This window comes from Habropoda laboriosa, unplaced genomic scaffold (genome assembly GCF_001263275.1).
Source record: "Habropoda laboriosa isolate 0110345459 unplaced genomic scaffold, ASM126327v1 scaffold86, whole genome shotgun sequence".
NCBI classification, from domain to species: domain Eukaryota; kingdom Metazoa; phylum Arthropoda; class Insecta; order Hymenoptera; family Apidae; genus Habropoda; species Habropoda laboriosa.
In genome coordinates this window covers 206,893-229,237 of record NW_017100212.1, presented here as the reverse complement: position 1 = coordinate 229,237, position 22,345 = coordinate 206,893, and the positions used below count along the sequence as shown (strand labels likewise).

Here is a 22,345-nt window from a genome sequence, read left to right as displayed (position 1 = left end):
ATACGTTCTTCGAACTCCCTAACAGGGTTTGGTATTTGTGAATTGAGAGGTTAGAGTGGAACTTGTAACACAGTTAAGTGAAGGAGATGAATACTTCTGATTGGGATAGTCAGTGTCTCATTTTTAGTCAGAAAGGACTTTTGCAACATTGATTGAATTTTATTTTCTGAGAAAACTTTATTACCTGACAAAAAAGTACTCTGAAGATGGTTTTTTTGGGGGGAAAAAGAGTAAGGAAGTGAAACATTTGATCTGTTTCCTTGAAACAAGTTAGAGAAACACTTTTTTTATAGTAAATATTTTTCAATAAAAATTTATAATATATTTCTTGCGTTTATTATGCTAAATTGTGTTAAATGGAGCCCATACGTACATATATTGTTGCAGTATGCTATAAATCTCTTTACTACCGGAATGAACTTGTCTCAGACTTGAGGAAGAGGCAATTCTTTTGAAAATTCAACGAACTGCACGTCAGTCTGTCGACGGCGGTAGTAAAATTACCCCATAGATCAGACGAAGAGGGTTCACTGGGTGATCCATCAATGGTATTGTACCGCACGACCGTCTGGCGGACGTTTGAAAAACTCCGTTCAAGGAGTTTCCCCCACCAAAATTATACGGCGCTACACATTTATCTTGCTTCCGAGCCTTGATAAACAGGAATACACTTGCTTGTTCAGCTTTCCAACGCTTTCGGCAGACGTATGCTTTCCTGGAGAGCAACAGTTCCTTCCTGTGGTCTTTTAACTCTTGTTACACTTTATTACCTTGGGCAGTCAGTTTCTTCCAAACTCTTCTAAATTTTGGCGTGACAAAAAAATTTACTTTTTATTTACTTTGCAGATATTTAAACTTTAAATTGAAATGAAAAAAATGTTGCAACCTCTTTATAATTTACAATTTATATTGCATGGAGATTGATATTCTCCTTTGTTCTATATTTGAATTACAATAATTCTTGCTGAAATTTATTTCTGAATACACTGCAGCTCACTGACCCAGAAAATCTGTTTCTTATCGCAACAAGACGCCATAGATTCAAGGGGGATGCTGAGTTTATCTTCCTTCCAAGCGATAGGACCTTCAACAGGAAACTATACAATTATTTTTCTCTCTCTATTTTGAGGAAATTACCCCTTTTAAAGTCTCCAATCACCGATGGTATAAGTTCTCAGCTTTTATAGAAGTAACTATGGTTTTGTTTTAATAGAGTTCCCTTGCCAGACATTCTCTTCCGCAGTTCCATTTAGGTTATTATATACCTCTTGACAATTTCAACCGCACCGGGGACGGCCATCTTGCTCGTCCTTTTTGCAACAGACTGGGCCCGTAACAAGCATTCGTTTCGTGGTTTTAACAATTTCATATTTTCTCGTCCATTCAGGATGTGCAAATATTTTTGAACATTTTCCTCCCAGACAAAAGCTCTCGTCTTTCGACCATCATCTCGCGTACCAATTACGTTTTATGCTTTTATTACAGGCTCGAAAAGTCCACAGGGGAGTTGAAGGGTCTGCTCGTGAATCATTTAATTCGTTATCGTTAGTACGAACTTCAGAAGCGTATGGACAATGTCTGCTCTTTGCATCTTCGTCGTAAAATAAGATTTAACGATAAGAGAGAATTTAGGTAAACTGGACGAACAAACGATTGTTATAAAATAACGTTTCAAGATAAGATCCAAGAGAAACTGGATAATTTGTCAAATAAATTTTCCTTGTATCTTTACTGTGAAATCGAAATTTAATCTTTTTATTTTTTACTGTTAAAAGAAGAATCAAAGAACAGCTAAAGTGATCCTTATCCATGGAATTTCATTATCTTTGGTATATTGGTTCAGTATGCTATACATCGTTCCATTCTTCTTGGAACAAATAAAACTTGGAAGGAAAAATTCTTTGAAAAGCGTCATGTAGGAGAGTTTAATTAAAAACAAGCAACCGAGCCTTATAGAAGTCAGTTATAACGGGGATATGTTGCAACAGCGCACAAAAGAGAGAAGAGGTATTGAAGGATTTCTTGAAGACGTTCTTTGTAAGTCAATGGATATGCTGGGAGGCTTTCTTCTTTACAAACATCTTCCGTTATTTGATCGTGAGAGAATAAAGTGTAATAATTTTTCATTTTTTTCCTTCAGTCAAACTTTTCCTACTTAAAAAAAAAAAAAATAGATAATTAAAGAGTATCATACATTTTGACAATATTTTATCTAGAATTAGCACGCGGTGATTATAACAACAGCCTCAGAGCTTTCGTTAAATTTTCATCATCCTTTCATTTAAGATATTCCAGAAATTCCTCTGAGAAGGAACGAGAGGCAAAAATTCTCCTACGGATCCTTTCTTCTAATCCCTTAATCTATGGACGCCGGATTATGTATTTTGTCCCCATCAATAACACCGTCGAAAATCCGAGATCACGATTTCAGAGGGCGCCCCCGCTCGGTAAACAGCGACATAACATATATCGCGAAAGCGTAGCGCTTGAATTTTCTGGCACATTAATACCATCGACAAGCCTCTTCCTTCGGGAGCTCGAGATTCGCTGAAATACTTTCGAGCCTCTCAAGCTCTCCCAGTTCCTCGGAAACTTTTCTTCTCCATCGTTTGTTCGATCAATTTAAGCCTGGATTTCTGTGAAGTTGATTTGAGGTTAGGTTTGAGTACTCCAAGTATTATTTATAGACTCCCAAGAAAATTTTTCTTTAAATTGTTTCTTTACTTTATTATTTACACACGTCTGCTCTACTTTATCTTAATTAAAGATGGTAGTATTTCTTTAATACCAGTGTTTTCAATGATTAGAGATCTCGAGTAACCGATAAAAATACCTTCCAATCCATTAACAAATATTCAAGCAATCCGTACTATTCCCCTAGTTGATTTCCATCCATTGAAAAAGTACAATGTAGATGGTGCATTTGAACGATAAAACAGAAGTTGGATTTTATATAGAAAAAAATTTATGGATCTCCCTGTACAAAATCACACTTCTTCACCAAAAGTCGTTAAACTAAATCCAATTTAATTTTCATTCGATCATCAATCGTGGCACACTTGGCTGGAACCATTGCTATCAGAGTTCCCTCTCTCTTTCTCTTTCACCACCAAGTCTAATGCTTTTTCCGCTTCTTTTTACCGGCATTTTCTTCCTCAGAAAGCGATCATTCGGTGTGGAGGCGGTCTCTCGAGCAACCATAAATTCAGCGAGCCAGCAGGCCTCGTCTTTGAGCAGGCGAACCGCGTCACCGTGATCCACGGGTGGAAAAAGTATAAGCGACGCGTAAAGCTCCCCCCAGAAGTAGTTCACGGGCGATATTCCCTTTACTGTGTGCGCGATACACGTTGCCTCTTCGTTCAGGCTGAACGGAACACACCACGTGGACTTTACGACTCGTTGAAATCGAGTCTTCCTTCCTTCCTCCTTTTGTTATTGCCTTCGAAAAGGATCGTCGATGATCGACCTGTTGGTAGTTTATTTCGAGCCTAGAAGGAATTTTTTGGGTAGATTTTAAATTATACTTTGAGAGAATTTAGGGTTGGGAATGGTACGAGTAGAATTGGTACTTTAAAACAGGGAATTTTTCAAGATAGGGTTATTGCTCCATCGGTAAAGTAGATCGTGCACGATGTGGCGATCAATTTTCCTTTCTTTGATCGATGTAGATTTCTTTTTTTGGGTATAAGTACTGTTGTAATAGTCACTGGTGATGTTTCTCGTTAGACCGATATTGTCCCTCGTCGATACATTTATTTACACAGAGTGGCCACACACCAATGATTCTATTCAATGTCCCAGAAGTGATGGCTGCATCGGAAACAAGCTTATTCATGGGAATACTAATGTAATTCCAGAAAAGCATCCGCAGTTTTATTAGGATCATTCTTCTTCTAGCTTTCCATCGCGTGCTTGGAAATCAGCCTTTAATAATGATGAACGTTCCACAAAGGCTAGGAAGGACGACATGTAATTTCGTTTAAAAGTATTCTATCATCAATCTTCGAACTACATATTCAATGACTTCCTACCAAAAAAACAAAAAAAAAAAAACAAAAAAAAAACAGTATGAATAAATTTGTAAATCAAACCCGTATGAAACAGGCGATACAAAATTACTAAGTGATTCCAACATAAAATTACCAGAGAAGTAGCAGTGGTGCCAATAAATGAAAAAGTAGAATCGTAATTGTGGATGGAAACGAGACGAATAATAAATGAATTCTGCAATAAAGTATGCAAAACGGTAATCGTAAAACAAACTGGAAACGTATTACTTGGTTTTTACAGCTTTTCTTTTAATTTTCATCTGGTCGCAAAGACAGTTATTCCGTCCGGGTTACACCCACATTTATAATCCTCAGCTGTTTCCCTTCCCCTGTGAACGAAGTCAGAAATTTCTTGAAAATATCTCACGGGCCATTAAGGCTTTGCAGGTCACCACCGTGATTCTCTTATCATCGCCACTCCGTATGGATTTTTACGGCCGGATATCCTCGCAAAATGCCACCGAGGAAAGCTGTTCCTCGCTCGTGCAACGATACGCGGTAACACATGGTCCAAGATTGCTATCGTCTCTCGCAAAACGCCCTCACACAGTGTGTGTATATATTACAATTGCGAGAAACAGCTGCTTTTAAGCTTCCATTCATCCTCAATTCTTATTCAACGCGTCCCCTCTGTCCCTATTGCGTTGTACATCGTCTCCGAAACATTGTTAATTCCCGTTAACAATGGTAAACCAAATCCGTTTTTCTCTTTAGTATATTTAAAAACTGCAATTTGTTGCACCGACAATGATAAATTTCACTCCATTTGTTTTCTAATTCATTTAGTACGAACCATTAATTAAATAACGTGAAGTTATTTGCTGTATAATTTTTTAAGTGCATCAAGATTGGTACCAGCAGTGTAACGTATAATTAACTTTTATCGACATCAATAATACTGCAATTTGCTATAACGCTTAAGCGGTACATTTGTGTCTATTAAACTTCACACTTCGACAGTTTACTTGTTCACTTCTTGTATCATGTTGGTACTTGAACGAGCACTTCTATTCCGACGAAAAATTGTCAAGCCTGACCGCACCACATAATTAAGCGGTTCCAGTCGTAAAGGCACGGTTCATGGTAATAGCGCAAGTAGCGCCGCCTCTGAGGAAAAAAAAGAAACGAAAGCAGGAAATATGTCGGACAACGCAACGCAGCCGTGTTCACCGGGGCACAAACGTTATTGCCTGTGTAACTGGTGCACGACGTAAAACTGCGTGAATCACTGCAGTTTGCAGCTTCGCGCCGCGATGTTACACCACTTCAACGTGTTGTTTATGCCCCGTGGCAATTAAGTTGAAAATCGTCTTGCGTTTCGAAATTGTATACACCTCTCCGTGGGTCGCGAATATACCGTGAAACAACGTGGAGATCACGACAACAAAAATCTGGCACATTGTTGCGGATTCGACTTTACACGCCGGACGAGAGAATTATTACGATTGAGAAAGAAAAGTTGAAAACACCGCGGTCACAAATAAACCGGTTAACGAAAATTTATGTCGGAAAACGAGCGATAAATAACGAAAAAAACGAGGCTACGTTTAATTGCTGTTTCGCGAAGTTTGCCGACTGCTTTATAAACTGCGATGAACTCGCAGGAAAAAAGGAGGAGATAGAGAGAGAAAAAAAGATGAGCAGAACGTTTCTATTTTTCTCCGTTCAAGAGAGCTACATTCCTGGATATTTCTGTTGCGCAGAAATGACGCAAGGAGCGCGACTGTAAAAAAAAAGGCGGGAAACAAAGAGATAGCAAGAAGTGGGCGAAGGAGTGGGGGGAAAAGGAGGGAAAAAGCGAACGAAAAAAGCGCGGGGCATGCGTCAGCTGCAAAGAAAGCGGGAAACGAAAAAGTGGCGGTCCAATGAATCAACGGGGTCGATCTTTCTTTTCATTCTCTCACCTTGTGCATAGCGCTGCCAACACCCATGCCACCAGGCAAAGAAACGTCGCCCTCGCCTTCGTGCACATGTACCTGTGGAAAAATAGAAATCGATCGATCGATAATATCGACCAACAGTTCTCGTACGAATTTCCAAAGAATCGTGACTGACATCTGGGATTGACGTCGCGAAACACGGGTCTAATGTGAATCGCTATCGCGCACAGAACGAAACGAACAGAAAGTCGAAAAAATGAGTCGTAGTCGTGACTAACATGGCGGATCGACAATGTGTCAGACACGCGTACCGCATTGATTACCAGTAAAACGGACGAACAACTGTGATGGACGTTTCACGAGGGTGTCTTTTTTAGCAAGTTGTCAATGCTTTGATGCACCGATGCACTTTTGGGAAAATTGAATGTCCGACTTTCTTTCTACTGAATCGTCGCGCATAGGTTACACGTAATAGTGAATATTGTCGTGTGGTGTAAAATAAATGGTAGTGTGGAGTAGTGATATACGACAAAGGGTAATGACAAATTTAAAGAGAGTACTGCTCTATGAAATACTATGAACGTATTGTAACTATCGAACTAACGGTGAAATAACGTTTTCGAAATGTGTTATTACGTTTATCTGTTATGATGGCATTACGTTGTTACTGTTACGCGAAGTTACATATACACACACACAGATGCACGGACAAATGAATTTAACTGTTTATTTTCCCTTCTCGTTCCGAGCACACCTGCTCTTCACAGCACATCACGTATAATTTCGTACTCGGTATAAAATACACACTACGATCTGTACCTAACCTAAATCTATTGGTCCACGATATCGGAATTGCAAATTCGCATCGACAGATTTTCTAAATTGATATTTCTCTCGTTGCATGGGGAAACGGTAATATCTTCGTTACGATCCTATCAGCGCCGGCGCTGTTCGTTCGGGTTTTAGGTTCTTGTTTTGTTTAGATGCGACGATCGCGCGCCTCGTGACCGGTTTCGTAACTATTTCAAAACCGATTGCTTCTATACACGGGTAACAAAGTAGCATTTACTCACAGAGTATTCTATATTTTTTTTTCTCTTCACTTACCCAACTCGTAGGGGCTCGCAGATTGCGTAATACCGTTCGAAACTGATCGCTAGTATCGTAAGGACCGATGCGTGCGCCACTGTCAACTCGACGAATGGAATTGTTTTACCTGAAATAGAAAAAGGTTATGTTTTATGAAAAAATTATTGAAGTTGCTTAAATCTGTTTAAAAATACATTGTACGAGTATTTAAATTACTTAGAAGAGGTGCAAGAGGGAACTGTAATGTAGAAATTCAACGTTATTGAAAGGGATAGGTTATTACGCAGTCTGACTAGTGACTGAGGTATTCTACTGCGCAGTGTTGCTTTCACGATATACAGGATTCTACACGAACACGTTAATTAATGCAAATTCATGTATTCGCTTAGGATAACAGATTTTCCATACTGTATTGCGTATATTCATTTATAATTTCAGAAATTTAATTCGACTGCCGTAGAGCTTAATTGTCTCGTATTTATCGTTGATATTTGCCAATCGAAGAATAAACGATTATCAGATATTCGTGCTTGAATAAATTCAAGCGTTTTAATATTCTGATTTAAATGTTTCAAATTAAACCAGTTATTGGGCACGTAAATCCATTCCACTCTTGCTTCGAGGCGTAGAAATACGAAGGTAAGGAACGGTCTAACAACCTAACCTCAATTTTAACCAAATTTTTTTTTCAGTTGATTCGTTTTGTACAATTCATTAAATTTATTTAACGTACATATTAAACGATATAATGGTGCAGAATGAATTTTCTCGTTCAACAGACAAGGAAGAGATTTACAATTCCCCCAAGAAAAACTTGTCTGACAATCAAGGTGTCGCAATAAACTGCCACGACGTCCAGGACATTATTTCCCGGTGTACCTTACTTCCATTTATCCGATGTCCACCAGGATCGACCGTGTAATTCCTTCGTCCCGAAAGCCACGCAGTTTTTCCGGAAAACGTTTGCAGAACGAAACGTCATGTTTACAGAGATCTCTATTGAATTCTTAATCTTTTCAATTTTCTTCAATTAGTGTCATTTGAAACATTGTAATGTCGTATATTACCGAAGAAAGAAAGGGAAGGGGAGAGAGAAATTTATTTTTATACAAAATATTTCTCATTGTAGAGATTGTTAAAAATGGACACAATGTTTTCAGGATTGGATCTAAGTTTAGAGGAGGGATTTAAAAGAAAGCGTCCGATAATAGCGCCGTTAAAGATTCCGGAAGCTCGCTGAGCACATAAGCCATGGAGAATTATGAGCCATCGTGTAACACTGATCCACTCTAGATTTCAAACATTTGCTTCCGTCGACGTCGTGGTCATAAACACAATCGCCGCTATTATTTTGATTCCACAGCGACCAGTGTTTTTCTAAGCTTGGAAACAACATCCCTTAATCACTTTGTGATTTGTCGAGGCATGTTCATGTAAACTGAAATCTGCATATAATGTATGTTGGTATACTTTGGTCACGTACTTTTGCATCACCCTGTACAAGAATTATTTCTTTTCTCATCTCTCTGAGAAATTGAGAAATATTCCTGGATATACGAATGGTTCTAAACTAACCAAAAAAAAAAAAAAAATTATGAGGGAGTTCTTTACTTTTGAATCACCTTTTACAATCTTAAAAATCATATATTGCTCGAGAAGAATTGCATTTAAAATGATCTATTCTTCCTAAACTATTATTCTTATCAGATTTCTGTATGTTGGTTAAATCCATAAACTTAAATCATCGAGTTTTACAAGTTAATTAAGTTAATTGTATAGAAGAGTATAATATAAGAGTATATAATTGTACAGAATACTATAATATATATGCAATGTAATATATTGCATATAACCTACAATACACATAACAGTAATATCTCTCACACTGTCGCTATTCAAACTCCTGTCGCCTGCATAGCTGCTCCTGCGCTAGGCCTAGGCATACTTTACTGCTACGCCTATGTTATCTTTCTGGGAGTCAGTCAAGCATGCGAAGAGTGTAATGCGACGCGCGAAAACCGTGTCTCCTCTACCCAAACTGACGCCTTTTGGTTTCCGACCAGGGCGACAGTTGTGAGAGATATTACTGTATACCCAGAGATTTTGGCTTTCAATGGAATTGGCCTACGCTCTGAGGTATTTTATCCCGCGTGTGTCGTTCGAACGCGGCTCGAAGCAATAACAATAACGCGTCCAGCATTTTTTTTTATTCCCTCGCGCAACAGGAAGCGTCGCTTCAGGCGCGGACGACTTCCGCTCGAGCGAAGCCACAGAGACCAGCGCGGCGGCTTCTGATGCGTGGAAATTTACCAACGCTTCGCATGGGAAAGTGGGCGAGACTAAAAGCTGCTCCACGTTTTAAAACTGCATTCCACTTTGCGCTCTTTTTTTCACCGCCACAACCGTCCTTTTAATTCCCGCTGGTGTTCTTTCTTTCTTTCTTAATTAGTTTACTAGCTGCGAGTGGAGCTTTGAAAATTAAGAACGTGCCCGCAATTTTTGGGCAGAAAAATACAGATTTTCGTTTAAAGAAAACCGCAGCAATATGTATTTATTTATTTATCAACCTTTTTACTATGTTTACAGAAACGAAAGGGGACGAAAAAACGAAAGTAAAATGATAGAAATTCGCCTTATGGAATTAAATATGATCGACACAATTAAGGTGATTTCCAGCTCAAATTTCGATTTTGAATAAATATTAAATTCTTTAACTTCGAAAAATTCTAACCTCAAAAGCACTTTCTCTAATTATAACTTCGAAAAATTCTAATCTCGTAAAATTCTAACCTCAAAATAATTTTAACCTCAAAAACACTCTTCAAAGAACGATTTCAAGGTTTATACAGAATATCAATTCAACCTCGAACAGATTGGTTCTCGTGATGGAAATAAAAATTGCACTGAAAATACAATATTTTTTTCATCAAATTCAAACGACAACCGAATCAATGGAGAATATATAATAAGAACACAGACGGTTTTGAATTGCAGGACAAAACGAACAAGGGTTGGACCAACCTTCGGCTCTGTTTCTATGATCTCCTCCTCGTTGGAATAACCGTGAACGAACAAATCACGCTGTACACTCACGGAGATTTTTGTGTCGACGGTCAGCGACGCGGAAGATTGTTTCCACGATCGATTATCTCCGGCGGCAGCTTCCACGATTCCGAATATGTATTATCCCGAGCTTTGTCAATGAAACATGGGGGATTTTCCATGAAGACCCCGTGAACCGGAAATTGTACCTGACAATTCAACCCCTATATCGTGTTGCCATATATAACACCGTGAAAACGTCCTGAGATATTGGACGATAAAAGAATTCTTCCGGATGGACAATATGAAATTCTAGAAAAACGCAAACGGTTCACACGCGAGATATTGCGAACAGGATTGTCCACAGTTAATCTTCCATCGAGAGTTCTATGTGTCCCTTAAAACTGTTTCTTTTTTGTCTCGCGTGAATCGTTTTCGATTGTCAGAAAGAAGGAAGGAAGAGAATTTCTCCATTCGGAGAACTGCAAGTAATTAGAGTTTTTCATTTGGAATACATACTTCTTCGACGCCCAGTAGATTCTTCAAAGACCAAAGGAGCCGCCAAAGAGTTCTCCACTTTAAGCTCCAACTTCTTACTAATTGCGACCAATTTAAATTTTAATCGTTTCACGCTTCTCGAGCTTCCTCCACAAGGCGACTTAATATTTTCACACGCTTGAACGATCACAGAATTTTTGCCCAGAGAACGTCGACGTAAATCTCGTTTATTCGATGCCAATGACCTCGAATATTATTTTTACATATTTTCACTGCTTGTAAAAAAATGTTCTACATTGTTTTACGGATATTTGTATTTATGCAATTACGGCGAAGAACTGGAGAGTCTTTAAAGGTAAAATACATTTATCATTAATTTTATTTTTCTAGAAAAGATGCTTCTTTCTTTTGAAGCAACCTATAGAAGAATCTTAACCCCTTAACGTATGATTTCTTTTCTGACTCTGCATCTAAGCGTCGGCCATTTACTGTTCTACCACTGTATCGTGTAACAAAAGCTTATCTGTTACAGATTAATTACATTCAGTAATCCTCAGTGTTACGAATTAAAACGAAAGTTAGGATTGCAACGAATTATTCTTACCAATATAACTATTTTTCTCACATTTTCGCCAGAATCTCTGCCACGAGTGTGACAGGTTGCCATACATTAAGGGGTTATAAGCGAAGCAGGTTTCTCTGTAATTCTTCCAAGATCGTATCGACGATGGAAAATGTGAATCTACGAGAATTTGCAACGGTAGATCCTCTTCCTTATACGCAGCTTCGAAAATCGAGGCCCTTATCGTGCCTCGTTAACGAAGAACGTTTTGCTGTTTCGACCCTGAAACTTGCCAGTTGTTCCGATAAGAACGCGTGGCTTAAGACGGCTCGTCGTATTTTTGATTATCGTCCTGACCATCGAGACAAGTTATTTCGCAGCGGAGATTGTTCGTCGGAAAATTCTCCCCCGATTTATGGCTACTCTCTGTCAGGAACACGTGACAATAAAACCAGAGTGATTTGTGGGGAAGCAGTAATGAATTAGAATTTTTATTATTACACCACGATATCGATACTTTGGAATTCACTTGGATAGACGTTGTAAAAGTGTACATTCTACCAGTGACAGAGAAAAAGATCGTTTTAGTTGATCCTAAATCTACTTTAATCGATGTTTCATTACTGTGCTACGATATATTGGTATTTCATTTTGCATCCAAGTGTGTTGTTTTTTTTACAATTTTTCACAACAATTCCTGCAGATTTGCGTAGAATAAATTCTTCTAAATTCGTCTAGTTTTATTAATCCTCGAAGCATATCCACACGTGAAAACAAAAGTCTCGTAAATAACTAGTCCTTTTTCCAATATTTCTCCAATTCCAAACCAACAAATTTTTCCCACCATTTTTACTTTCGTCGATCCTCGGTCATGACTGTTGGCAGTCATTTTGCGTACACGGAGAAATAACGAGAAAGCGACGTGTGAATTAAGAATAAAGGGAGGAAAGAATATTTTAAGAAACGGAAGATTTATAGAATAATTCCGTTCCAGGGTCACCGAGACCCCAAAGGTTCGATTTCAGGGCCCCCAAAGGAAGAAGCAAGATGGATTTCACTTTAGAGTCATTTCACACTCATCGTTGCACGCCTGATAATGCACATTTCACATAGAAACACTCCTTTCTTTTTTCTCTTTTGAGATTCCAGGGTCGCTGAGGCCCCAAAGGTTCGATTTTAGGGCCCCAAAAGAGGAAGCAAGATGGATTTCACTTTAGAGTCATTTCACACTCATCGTTGCACGCCTGATAATGCACATTTCACACAGAAACGCTCCTTTCTTTTTTCTCTTTTGATTCCAGGGTCGCTGAGGCCCCAAAGGTTCGATTTTAGGGCCCCCAAAGGAGGAAGCAAGATGGATTTCACTTTAGAGTCATTTCACACTTATCGTTGCACGCCTGATAATGCACATTTCACACAGAAACGCTCCTTTCTTTTTTCTCTTTTCATTCCAGGGTCGCTGAGGCCCCAAAGGTTCGATTTTAGGGCCCCCAAAAGAGGAAGCAAGATGGATTTCACTTTAGAGTCATTTCACACTCATCGTTGCACGCCTGTAAATGCACATTTCACACAGAAACGCTCCTTTGTTTTCTGTTTTTTACAAACACGAAGGATTTTCATAGATCCAAGCATCGGTGGCTAATCGAAGGTTTCGCAGAGGAGAGGATCTAGGAGGGCAGAGGCGCGGCGCCTTTTCCATTCTATTTCCTGCCACGAAGGTTAAAGAGAATTGGATAGAAAGCGGCGGCGGTGGCAGGACAGGGAGGTGTAGCATTAAATGCCCCGGCCTCTAAGAGCAACGGTAATTCCACGCGGGGGGTAGAAGTTCAGCCGGTCGTTTCAGCCAGCCATCAACCTTGTCCATGTGTTCGAGAACGCGTGCCCTTCTCGTCCACCTTGCCCTAGCTCTTGTTCACCCAAGAAATCTTCAAGGCCTCCACCCACCAAAGGGACGAAAACCCACTGGCCAAATGAGGACGCTTATTCAATTAGGAATTGTCCGTAGAATTCGTCTCTGCAGCGTTTGCTTCCATTTTTTCTTTTTTTTCTTGTTTTTTTCGTCACCCGGTATCCATCGTCGTGAGTAAACGATAATTCACCGAATTGTTCAGTTACAATAGGTAATCATAAAATGAACGATTGTATATGTAGGAGTAATGATGTTATTAAATACGAGGTGACTAAGAGAATAATGTAATATACAGGGTGTGTAATTTGTAGTGGATATCTAAATTATTTTTGCTACTGTTGGAAGTAAGAAGACGACGAAAATGTTTCGAAAGGGTCGTCGAAATTTCACCCTTGTTTCATATTAAAAATTAAAATATTCTAAATTTCCCATATTGAAAATTAAAATATCCCAAATTTCCCATATTGAAAATTAAAATATTCCAAATTTCCCATATTGAAAATTAAAATATTCGAAATTTCCCATATTCAAAGTTAAAGTATTCAAAATTGAAATACTCATAATTAAAATATTCGAAATTTCCCATATTGAAAATTAAAATATTCCAAATTTCCCATATTGAAAATTAAAATATTCGAAATTTCGCATATTCAAAGTTAAAATATTCAAAATTGAAATACTGGGCAATTAAAATATTCCAAATTTCCCATATTGAAAATTGAAGTATTCCAAATTTCCCACATTCAAAATTGAGATACTTGCAATTAAAATATTCCAAATTTCCCGCCTTGAAAATTCGGATATTTAACAGGTGTTAGAAATTTTGTTCTCTTTTTATTGCTATTTGTCAGAGAGCCAGTGTCGACTAAATTTATTCTCGTTCCGACCGAAGTCTCTATCCCAGTCTTGGAGATCGGCCCAAGTAGTTCTTTCAGGAGAGCTTCGGCAACTTCTAATACCTTTACGAGGGTGGAGAACTTTTTGTTTTTCCTGGCCTGATCTTTAGGGAAATCTTTCTCCTCGAATCTAAATTGCTAGGTAGCATCTGTTCGTGACCCTAGAGAGGCAAGAAACACGAATTTCTCCTTTATGTCGAGTGGAACAGGCTGTGAATTACAGTGGTTATTTCAACCGCACAATTTTCCAACCAAAAACAATCCTTCGTCACCTTCTAATTGATCTCCACAAAACTCCCATGTTCTCCTCTTCTCCTCTAACGACTTCGCTTCAATTTTCAACGTCGATCATTCGCGAATATCAAAATTTCAAACGAATACAAATAAATTTAAATAAATATCTAAATCAATACAATATTTATCCTTCAATTTTAAGCAGGTTACTTTACAATTTTTAAATCCAACATCCGGAAGTTTCAATTTCCTAGAATTCGAAATTGACCCGAGTCCAAGTTCAAATGTATTCAATTTTATGAAAAACTTTCACAAACAAAGCATTTGAATTTCAATCCGTTCCGTCGTTGGGAAAACTCGTTTTCCTCCAGTTTCCTCTCCTGGCAATCGAAACGAAACGAAACGGGACTACAGTACACGCGGCTCTGGAGGATATCCGAGAATCGATTCTTCGACGCGCAAATTGATCGTTATTCGAGCAACAATTCGACCACCGTGAAAACAGATTCGCCCGATGTCCGTTAGTAGAGACGTTAAAACGAGACGATCAAACATGACTCTGCATTCGATGTACGAATTATTCGTTGTCACGAACGATTGAAGAACAAATTGAAATTTAGATAACCCTTTCGCAGACGTAGCAAGATTTTTAATACGATTCTTCTAGTAACAATAATAATAATAATACTAAGAAAATGTTAGTATTCATATTTTTAAGTTACTCTTTCCTTTTTCTTTTAGCATAATTGACGTCGGTCGAAAGTTGGATAATTATCTTTGATTTCTCGGTGTCGTCCTACTTTCTTCCCTTTTTTCCACCGGTAAAATCGAAGTTTGCCTGGAGAACTTTGGAGAAGTTGTGAAAAACGTGGCTGGTAATTGCGCGCCACACTCCTCCGTTGAATTCGAGAATTCGCGGAGGACGAAGTAGGTATTTTTCGCGTTTCCCTCCGCTATATACCTTGCCCGAGCGGCAAGTAAATTAAACCTCGCCGATTTAATTACATTTATGACACCCGTGGCTCGCTAAAACGAACAACTTTGGTTGTCTGTCAAATTATTGTAACAACTAATTGATCTCGTTAAAAGTTTAACAGAGTGGTTCGGTGTTTGGGAACGGTGTAAGGAAACGGAATAAAATTCTGTTAATTAATACGTGGTTGAATTGTAAGGGAATGTAGGTTTTCAAAATGGTATTCGCTTTCAAGTGGAATTACGTCATTTGCAAAATTTTACGGAGGAATTTGTAAACAATTTTTCAAGTGATTCAATTGACAGGTCCGAAAATTCAAGCATTCGAATACTCAAGCATTCAAATACTCAAGCATTCGAATATTCAAACATTCGAATATTCAAACATTCGAATACTCAAGCATTCAAATATTCAAGCATTCAAATATTCAAGCATTCGAGTATTCAAGCATTCAAATACTCAAGCATTCAAATATTGAAGCATTCGAATACTCAAGCATTGGAGTATTCAAGCATTCGAGTATTCAAGCATTCGAATACTTAAGTATTGGAGTATTCAAGCATTCAAATACTCAAGCGTTCAAATATTCGAGTATTCAAGCATTCGAATATTCGAATATTTAAGCATTGGAATACTCGAGCATTCGAATACTCAAGCATTCAAATATTGAAGCATTTGAGTATTCAAGCATTCAAATACTCAAGCATTCGAGTATTCAAGCATTCAAATACTCAATCATTCAAATATTCAAGCATTCAAATATCCGAGTATTGAAGCATTCGAATATTCAAACATTCGAGTATTCAAGCATTCAAATACTCAAGCATTCGAGTATTCAAGCATTCTAATACTCAAGCATTCGAATATTCAAACATTCGAATATTCAAACATTCGAATATTCAAACATTCGAATATTCAAACATTCGAATATTCAAACATTCGAATATTCAAACATTCGAATATTCAAACATTCGAATATTCAAACATTCGAAATACTCAAGCATTCAAATATTGAAGCATTCGAATACTCAAGCATTGGAGTATTCAAGCATTCGAGTATTCAAGCATTCGAATACTTAAGTATTGGAGTATTCAAGCATTCAAATACTCAAGCGTTCAAATATTCGAGTATTCAAGCATTCGAATATTCGAATATTTAAGCATTGGAATACTCGAGCATTCGAATACTCAAGCATTCAAATATTGAAGCATTTGAGTATTCAAGCATTCAAATACTCAAGCATTCGAGTATTCAAGCATTCAAATACTCAATCATTCAAATATTCAAGCATTCAAATATCCGAGTATTGAAGCATTCGAATATTCAAACATTCGAATATTCAGACATTCGTATATTCAAAGACTCAAAGTTTCCACGTTCCGTGCATCGTTATTCCAAAGATAACCAATCCCACGGAGTTCGTGGTGCAATTAAAATACAATCCTTGAAAAAGAAGTCACGGGCCTATTCGAAGGATCCTCCAAGTAGTTCAAGAGACCGAACACAGATTGTTCAATTTCGATCGGATCGTTCTCGATGATCGATGAAGACAGAGGGGTTTCCGCGTCGACTGTGCTTCAAATTGCTCCCTCATAAATATCCCCACCGAGCGCAAACGAAGAAGCAAGCTAAAACAGGGCTAACAAATTGTACCTGCTGTCTGACACTGCGCAAACAATTTTCTTCGGAACCAGCTTTTATATAGGGCTACGACCATATCTATCTTCTTTGTGCTTTACATTCAAATGGAAATTCCGTCGTAAACGCGTCTCTCCTCGAACAGTGTCTGCGGCCTTTTCCCTCTACAGCTTCTTCTTCTCTCCTTTCCTCGCTATTTTCTGTGTGTTTCTTCTTTTTCTATCTTCTTTGCCTCAGTTTTGAATAATTTAATGGAAATTTTCGAAGAAAAAATAACCTTCGTGAAATGTGAATTACCATTGGATGGTAATCAGTGGAGAAAATAGAAGAAATCTTTTTTTTTTTTTTGCTTAATTTTATTTAGAAATTGAATCAGCGAGAATCAGTTGAAAATTGAATTAACGTATAAAAGTATTCGTAGGTTAAATGGAAGTCCAGATTTATGAGAAATAATTGTTCAGAGAATTGTCAGAAAAACGAAGACGAATCTTTCGGTTTCTTCAACGCGAAGAAACGAGAAAATTGCCGAGTACTCCAAGATCTTCAGTTTCACTTAAAACGCTCTCTCTCTCTTCGTGCAGCCAAGCGAATTAAACCGAAAACCTGGTCCGTCCTAAATGACCAACGAGAATAACACACTCCGAGATCTCGAAATACACTTAAACTCCTCTTCGAGTTTCCAACTTGCTTAATCTTCCACAACTATTAACGCAGATCAAATGAAAATCTGGAAAGCTTCAGTGGTGAATTTCGTATTCCACTGAGATTACGACTTACACGAACCCTCGATTTAAACCGAATCGCACGATATCCAAGAAAACAGCTGAATCAACTCACGATTATGAAAGTGAACTTGAATCGTCTGTTTTTCGTTTCGAGATATTTCCACCTTGTTGACTATCCTTTTTTCTGATTTTCACTAACTCTATTTTGCGGTTCGATTTTCCGGTAGAAACACGAAATAAGTGAGAAAAACTGATAAAGATAATAAAAAGAGTAAGCGAGAAAACTAGAAAATAATTTAATATTTCCATTCAACTTGAAGAAAACTTCACGTTAGCCAATTTCAAAGTTGAAGTGAAACTTCCATCTAAATTTCCGTCAACGTCGTCATACATCGGGTGAACATTGTGCCTCGTAAATCGAACTCGAGCTGACAGAACACGGCTTCGACAGGTCGCTGGAAATTAGTATTTATCGGCGCTTTAATCGGGCGAAGATTCGTCGATCGCGTGTCGTAAATCGCGTTCCCAACCGCAGAGAATGTAACGCGGCCGGTCAGAACGCGCGAATGATTCGCCAAACCGTAAATCGACCGACGATAACGTCCACCACGTCTACGATCAGACATTTCACCTATTCTTTCTGCTATCTGGAGCTTGAAATCCGAGGAAAATCCGATTTCAATAGCGGAGGTAAATTTGAAGAAAATAATGTTTCTTCCAAAATCGAACTGTTTCTATCTTTTTGCACGGGTTACGTGCCAGATATGGAAGAGAAACCGCTGAGAGTAAAACAAATGTAAGACAAAAGAATACCGACGCGTTCCACATTTGCCGAATAACGTAGGAAATACTTGCCTGGTCCGTCTCTCCCGGAATTACCCTACTTTCTTTGAAGTGTGAGGAATAGATTTGCGAAGTTTCAGATTGATCGGCTAAGTAGTTTCTTTGGTAAAAAAATCTTGAAGATTTCTTTTCTGTGAATAAACCTGTCTGCAACCGAACATCAATAAAGCTCAACCGTAAAGGATTTAGCGTGGAATTTGTAGAAATTGACAAGGAACAAACACCAGGAGGTGGGCGGAAATTTGAAATACGAAATAACCTCGTTCAACCGATCGTACAAAATGAAAAAAAGAATACATTCCACGTCATGGCAGAACAAATAATTCACGTCTACAAAGTTATCAACGAAATTACGTTTGGCAAAAACCACGCGTCGTTAATTGCGAGAGCCAGAGAAGCGTGTAAATTTTCGCCAAGCTCCTCTTTTATTTAATTGCCCTCGTATTTTGTTAGTATCCGATTATAGAACGAATTTTGGGTCAATTTTCGGAGAAGCTTTATTACAATTAACCCCTTGACCTGCTCCACTCGAAGTTGGCTTTGGACGAATGGGGTTTGTCATCGAGAACCGGTTAATTTTTCAGCGACGAAAAAATATCTCTCTAGCTTATTCGACTTTCTATGCCATTTTTGAATTTTTTAAAAATAAAATTCGATTTGTGAATTTTACGAAATTTCAAATTTTCAATTTTATGGAATTTCAGATTTTGAAATTTCATTGGAAAATAGCATATTTTGTAACACGATCCACTAAGTCTTTGGAGACTTCAAGGTTTAGGGCAACCTTCGATTTCTTTCCAGATCTGCACAGTGCTTAAAAGATTAATTTAATTTTTCAAATTTTCATTTTCTAGTTTTATTCGTAATTTCTACTTTGTCTGCTATTTTTTTGTGAAAATAGTTCGATACGCTTGGAAATAGATAAATATGGAAAGAAAGTAGTTGGTTAAGTTCGCCGCCATTACCAATATGGCCTCCACGGAGCCGTGGAGGGTGCAATCTTTTCCGAAGACGTCGATTCTGTATAAAATAGCCGAGGATCGTTTCTCTGGAACTGACTATAGTTAGAAAATATCATACATAACCAGACACACAAGGAATGGTCCAAGGAATTGTCGAACTAAAATCCAGGACGCTATTATTCTGCTAGTTGAGTTATTCTAAACGTATACGAGGCGCCCTCTGCGAAACTTTGCTACCAAAATGGTGTCTGCCCGTAATGGACGCATACTTTATACGTGTTGCCGTGTTCGAACGTAATGTTTCATCTATGGGTCACGAGATTCTCCGTATTTCTAATTTTAATGGCTGTGTGGACTGTAGGAGGTTAGGAAAAGGAGTGTAACGTGGAAATCATGCGACCTTAATGTAGTGTAATTGAAGCAAAAAGGTGTAGTAAGAGGTTTGGAGAAGGAATATTCTCCAAAGGCTGCGTTTGATAGTAGGTAACTTCTTTTGAAGGTTGTTTGATTGTGTAAATGTTTCTCCAAGGCTATTTTAACTATAGAAAATTCTCTTTAACAATATATATTCTACTGGCTATGGCAATTTTTTTCCAAAGTTACTCTCACTATAGAAATTTTCTCTAAAGTTAGTCTGACTGTAGAAATTTTCTCCAAAGCTACTCTCATTATAGAAAATTTTCCCCAAAACTACTCTCACTCTAGAAAATTTCCTCCAAAGTTACTCTCACTATAAAAAATTTTCTCCAAAGTTACTCTCACTATAAAAAATTTTCTCCAAAGTTACTCTCACTATAAAAAATTTTCTCCAAAGTTACTCTCACTATAAAAAATTTTCTCCAAAGTTACTCTCACTATAAAAAATTTTCTCCAAAGTTACTCGCTACTCCAATCACATAAATTTCCCCTAAAATCTATTTTAGCCATTGCAATCTTTTCCAAAGCCTCGACTAAAAATTCGCACAATCCCAACAATTTGAACAAAGCCTCAAAAAACTCCGAAACCCTTCTGCCCTAGAAGTCAAGCTCTCGAAAATGAAAAAATTCTTCGATCGACCCAAATCACCGTTAAATCATCACACTAACGTCATCACAATTCACCGCAACGCCCTGTTACACAAGACAATACACAACAGAGAACCGCAACAAAGTGCAGTTTAACAAGGCTGAGTTCAATTACGAAAGTTCGTTCTGGCGGCGTGCCATCGACACCGGGGATTCCCCGTGGAACTTTTCTATCCTCCGGATGCTGATTATCTTAATATATTCAACGGTCGATGCAACGATAAGCACGGCGAGCAACAAGCCCGCCGGCTACGGGCCAGCCAACTTCCATATCTCGCCAACTTTCGAGGACATCCTCAAATGAATTGCTATTCCAAGGAATTTCGTGTGTATGCGGGTAACGGGTAAGAATATGAACAGAAGTTATCTGCAAGTGGATTTTCGAAACTCTTACGATTTTATTCGTTAAGGAACCTCCTTCGAATTCAACGAATTCCATGGCTAAAGGAAGATAAATCTTTTTTTAGCATTTGTAATTCAAGTGGAAAGCTTATAAAAATCAACACTTGAACACACGGTCACGTCGAACACAAAAAAAGAAATGCTTGCGAATTAAAGCTTGAATTTGTTACGATACGTTAATTTTGTGTATTTTATGATTTAACGATCTAATTATGATTGTGATTTTACGGTCTAATTATGATTATGATTTAACGACCCAATTCTAGAAAATAAGAATGGATGCACAAAACAACGAGATACTTTGTGAAAACTTTGAGATATTATCGAGTATCCTAAGTGATATTGCAAGTAGTATTAACGAATATGAGGACTCATATTTTGGTGTACCAAGAAGCTTAGGTATAATGCAAATTTCTTCCTATAGTGATTCAGATGACGACGTTGACTGGACAAAAACCGATATTCCAAGAATTAACGAAGCCTTTGCTTATGAAGATTGATTAATGTATCAAGACAAATTATAATAAACTATAAACGAACCATTAATTCAATTAATCTATATTTACACCAATTTCAGACTAATATATTTTCCTAATTTACATATACACGAAATAAAGTATCATCGATAATTTCTCAAAAATGTGACAAATTTTTCCAAAAATCCATTCGAAAAGGCTCATCTCCATACAAATCCCAAATTCCTTAAACAGATAAACTACAACACACTCTCGAAACGATTCCATTTATACACAGTAACTTGAAACTTACTCAAAAGACAGGTGAAACGTTTCCAGTTCCCCTAAAGTTTCGTTCGCAAGGTTCCGCGATTACAAGTGACAGAGTCGGCTAACCTAAATAGATAACGAAGAGGCGAAACGCGGGCTCTATCGGTTGCTCGACTTGTTGGTACAACCCTTAATCACCAGATAACCAGGTGAATTTAACGAGCGTGAGGTAATTGAGGCGTGAAACACGTTTCCTTTGTTTTTCCTAATCTTCGTGGTTTTCGAACAAAGGGGATCGACGATCGATAAAGTGGAAAAAAATCGAACGGACGAGACCGGTTCAAGGTAGGGAACTGTTTTATCACGATTCACGGAACTCGCGTTAATTTTTCTTCGTGAAATCTGGCGTGTTTACGATGCGGCTAAAAGAAATTCTGCACGCCGGTTAGTCATTCAGCAACGTTGCCACACGCTTTTCAACCAGGTTTCCATCGAGCGAACTGTCGGACCTCTGGTAAACGATCGAATGTTTACCGACCGAGTCGTGTATATTAGCACGTGATTCGGGAGTTAATGGGAAATATTGTGCGAAACGAGCGTGAGGACTTTTTCGAAGATGTCTCAAGGGGTTAGATACACTTAGGAAGGTTAAAAATACAGTTTTTCTATTGGGAGAATTCTATTGTGTAAATTGCAATGCTCAGTGATTCCAAACTTTCGGCCGGTAGTGTAGTTGGGTGCATGCGTACTCGAAGAAAATTTAAAGTCGATTTTCTCGAAAACGAAGCCATGAAAAAAATTTATTCCATATTTTCCACTTATTTTCTCACGTAGAATCACTCCTTCCACGGT

At 38.1% G+C, this 22,345-nt stretch overlaps 1 protein-coding gene across 1 annotated transcript in view; it reads right to left on the bottom strand.

Moving 5' to 3' along the window:
- The window catches only part of LOC108570821 (growth hormone secretagogue receptor type 1), a 61,598-nt gene that overhangs the window by 2,773 nt on the left and 36,480 nt on the right, over positions 1-22,345 (bottom strand). Inside the window, exons 4-5 of the mRNA XM_017932737.1 lie at positions 7,037-7,145; positions 5,954-6,025 (exon numbers count right to left, since the gene is read on the bottom strand). Of these exons, the coding sequence (XP_017788226.1) occupies positions 5,954-6,025; positions 7,037-7,145 (181 nt within the window). The remainder of the gene's footprint in view (positions 1-5,953; positions 6,026-7,036; positions 7,146-22,345) is intronic.